At 41.8% G+C, this 3,186-nt stretch overlaps 1 protein-coding gene across 1 annotated transcript in view; it reads right to left on the bottom strand.

Annotated features, from left to right (window-relative positions):
- TMEM192 (transmembrane protein 192) overlaps positions 1–3,186 on the bottom strand; it is a 17,880-nt gene that overhangs the window by 14,411 nt on the left and 283 nt on the right. The window contains exon 2 of the mRNA XM_085319831.1: positions 525–671. Within this exon, the coding sequence (XP_085175957.1) occupies positions 525–671 (147 nt within the window). The remainder of the gene's footprint in view (positions 1–524; positions 672–3,186) is intronic.

Below are 3,186 nucleotides of genomic sequence, written 5' to 3'. Positions count from 1 at the left end.
TCTTGTTAAAAATTTTTTTAAAATAGGAGCTAGGGCCCCAAAAAAAAAAAATCCACACACACCCCAAACACAACACTCACCTCCCAAAACCTGGCACAAGTTCAACTTGACTGTTTAGTTACACTGAGAAGAAATACCTTACCTTAATATCCCGTGAAATTAAGTTCAGCCTTGACAATGTATAGCATCAACATTATCTTAGCCATCTGTTATCTAGTCTAAGCAGTGCAGTAATATTATTTATGCTAATGGAACGTAGTACTTTTTAAAAGAACTACTTTTTAAAAAGACTTTTCATTCTAGAAAAGTGTCTCACAGCACGTTAGCACTGACAAATCAGAAGGAAAACTCAGCCAGTATCATACAGCACATACATTATCACAATTCCTGGGACAGCAACGCTTTGCTTGGTTTGCAAGAACAGTGTATTCACACATCAGTGGAAKGCTGTCCATATGAACAGTAATTCAGAATAAAGGTAGTAAGTTTTCACGAGGAAATCACTTTTTTAAAAAAACACTTACATGTATGAACAACAGAAAATTGGCAAGGAGGACTGCTGGGATAGCGCGAAATCTTGGCCTCAGTTGAGAATGCAATGCATGAGATGAAATAAGCGGCGCATCCAGTAGAGGATCATCTTCTAAACTCTGTGTTATTTCCAAGGAACCCTGAAGCCAGGGGAGGTGGAGAGGAGAAAAGGAGGAAGGAAAAGGGGAGAGAGAGAAAAAAGGAAAAAACCACATATGTAATTATATCTCAATCATAGGTAAACTTATGAAGCAAGGCACCAAATTTCAGTAGTGTCCTGTTAGCAACTTCAGCATTGGGGAAAGAACTATATCTCTTGGGAGACATGCTCCCTAAGTTGTAAGCAAACTAATTCTCAACACATCTTTATGTAATAACTCAATCACTCAGGAATCTGACATCTACTACTACCTAGTGCTGCAATGAGTCTTGAGGGACTTCAGTTAGCATATGCTTATTGAGTTCTGTGTAAGACTTTACTACAGAGGTTCTTCTTAAGATGAAGGAGAGCAAAGCCCTGAACAGTAAACTTGCATTTGGTTGTCACTCAAAGCAATGCCTGACGACCACAGATATAGCCAAGATCTCCATGAGGTACTTCTCTGGAGCCTTTGATAGGCCATGAGGTATCAGTATGCCTCCATGAGAAGGTAGAAACATTAAAGTTATTTCTCTCATGTTTTACACAGGTACTGCAAAAATCCTTATTATTCTTGCTTTTGTCAAAATGAAGTTACAAGAGATAACGTAGTCAGCTGCAGCATACCAGCAACACATAATTTCAGTTTCAAGAGATTCAATCACTAATACTACCAGCATACCAAAGCACCTATAGGAATATTTCTTCAGTAAGTGTCAGCTGGTTCAACTGAATCCAGGCAAGAGTGAAGAGAAAGTGCAGYGGCTCCCAGGAACTGGTCAAAATACTCTCTACTTCCACAAGACATACCTGCATCAACCTAACAATAAGGGCTGTATCAGGGGCCTTYTTTACGCTAGCTCAGATGTTCTGGTTATGCATGTTTCCCATAGTAAGTTTTACTTTTTTAAATAAAAAAAAAAATACAGACTGAAAATAAGCACAAGTGGAAGGAATACCTTTTCTCAGAGGCAAGAAGCTTGCTCTAATGGCCTGCATCTTTGCCGCTTCCAAACTAGAATAGAGCAGTTTGACAAACCTGAAGGTGAACATAYACAGCCATTCTGAATGAATAACATGCTTGCTGGTGACTCAAAACTCAAGCTTCTCTCCTGTTACCCTTCAAAGCAAACAAGCTGCAATATRGAAGGTAAAGAGCAGTGCTCCAGGTCCTTGATCAAGTTTTGACTTGTGTCCTTTGGAACGATACCAGCCACAGTAGAGAATAAAGCACACAGAGCGCAGAAATCCCTGCTGATGAGAGTGAGCATTGTCAACAGGTTTCCAAAGATGATCAGTGGAAGTTGCAAACTGGTCATCTAGGAAACACTACAAACACTTAATTTTTGCTGCAAGCCTTTCTATTGCTATGGATGAGGGAAATTAAAGCCAAGACAGCAAAACAGCTCACCCAGTACTACTCCAGAGTTTTAGCTACTCAGAGAAATACACCATAGTCCACTGGAACATTTATTGTTTTTAACCTGAGGGCTCCTCATAGCCATGATAGGAAGCAGAGTAAAGCTCAAGAGAAATGAAGTATTTCACCCTCCAAGACATAAGTACAGGAAGAAGAGAGCAAGATGGAGGGAAAGAGGCTTTGGATCTAGAACTAGCTTTATACATCACAAGAGCACAAGTATTTACTGGCTCCCCAGTCTTATTTCAGTAGCATACAGTTGCCTGCTATGAGGGTAGTAGTCATCAATGGTTATTTCAGCCAGAGATCAGTTTTACTTTAGTACTGTGAACACCACACTTGCCCAGTCATAGAAGACTRGGCCTCACCTATTTGACTGCTTTTTTCTTGACCTAACTGATTGCTTTCAGCCTTCTGATTAGGCTTGCCTTCAGCTGTAAGCAACTCTTCCTAAAACACCTACCTGATAAAATGACTTTTTACTGCAGACTTGAAGATCTACAGATGCTACCGGAGTGTTTGTGCTACTGCTATAGCCTCTAATTTTTGTCCCCCCTCCTTTTCRAGGGCCAGTTGTAACTTTAAGGCCTACAAGCAAGTGTGCAGGACAGGCGTGCCAGYAACCAAGACATCTCAACTCTTCCCTCCCTAATGCACAGCAACGATCTCTTTTCAGTCAAGACAATGTCCTTTGTATCACAGAAATACACAATCGCTTGCAAAATTCAATGACAAGCGAACTTATTCCTTTGCACACAGAGCTGCATCAGCTGCTCGGCCACACTGCTTACTGYGAGGGAGCCCACAGCCACCTTCACCTAGCAAAACACAGCCAGCGTTAGGAAACACCGGGCGATTTAACCTCTCTGAAGGGATATTAACACAGGCAGCGTGGGGAGCAAGGGAATAAAATCACGGGAGACGACGCTGATAACACAGTCTGACATAAAGAAAAAAAAATAATGAGCGTCCTAATTAGATCAAACTCAGRCTTCACTTAATTAGTCCCCTGCACCGCTACGCCAAGTGCCCAGCTCAACGATTTCGGCTAAAGAAAGAAGCCACCGCGCAGCCGGGCGGGCTACCCGCCGCGCCG

This window comes from Rhea americana, unplaced genomic scaffold (assembly GCF_003343005.1).
Source record: "Rhea americana isolate MKP2758 unplaced genomic scaffold, rheAme1 scaffold_60, whole genome shotgun sequence".
Taxonomy (NCBI): domain Eukaryota; kingdom Metazoa; phylum Chordata; class Aves; order Rheiformes; family Rheidae; genus Rhea; species Rhea americana.
Note: the sequence above shows the minus strand (reverse complement) of the source record. Positions and strands in the feature narration are given on the sequence as shown.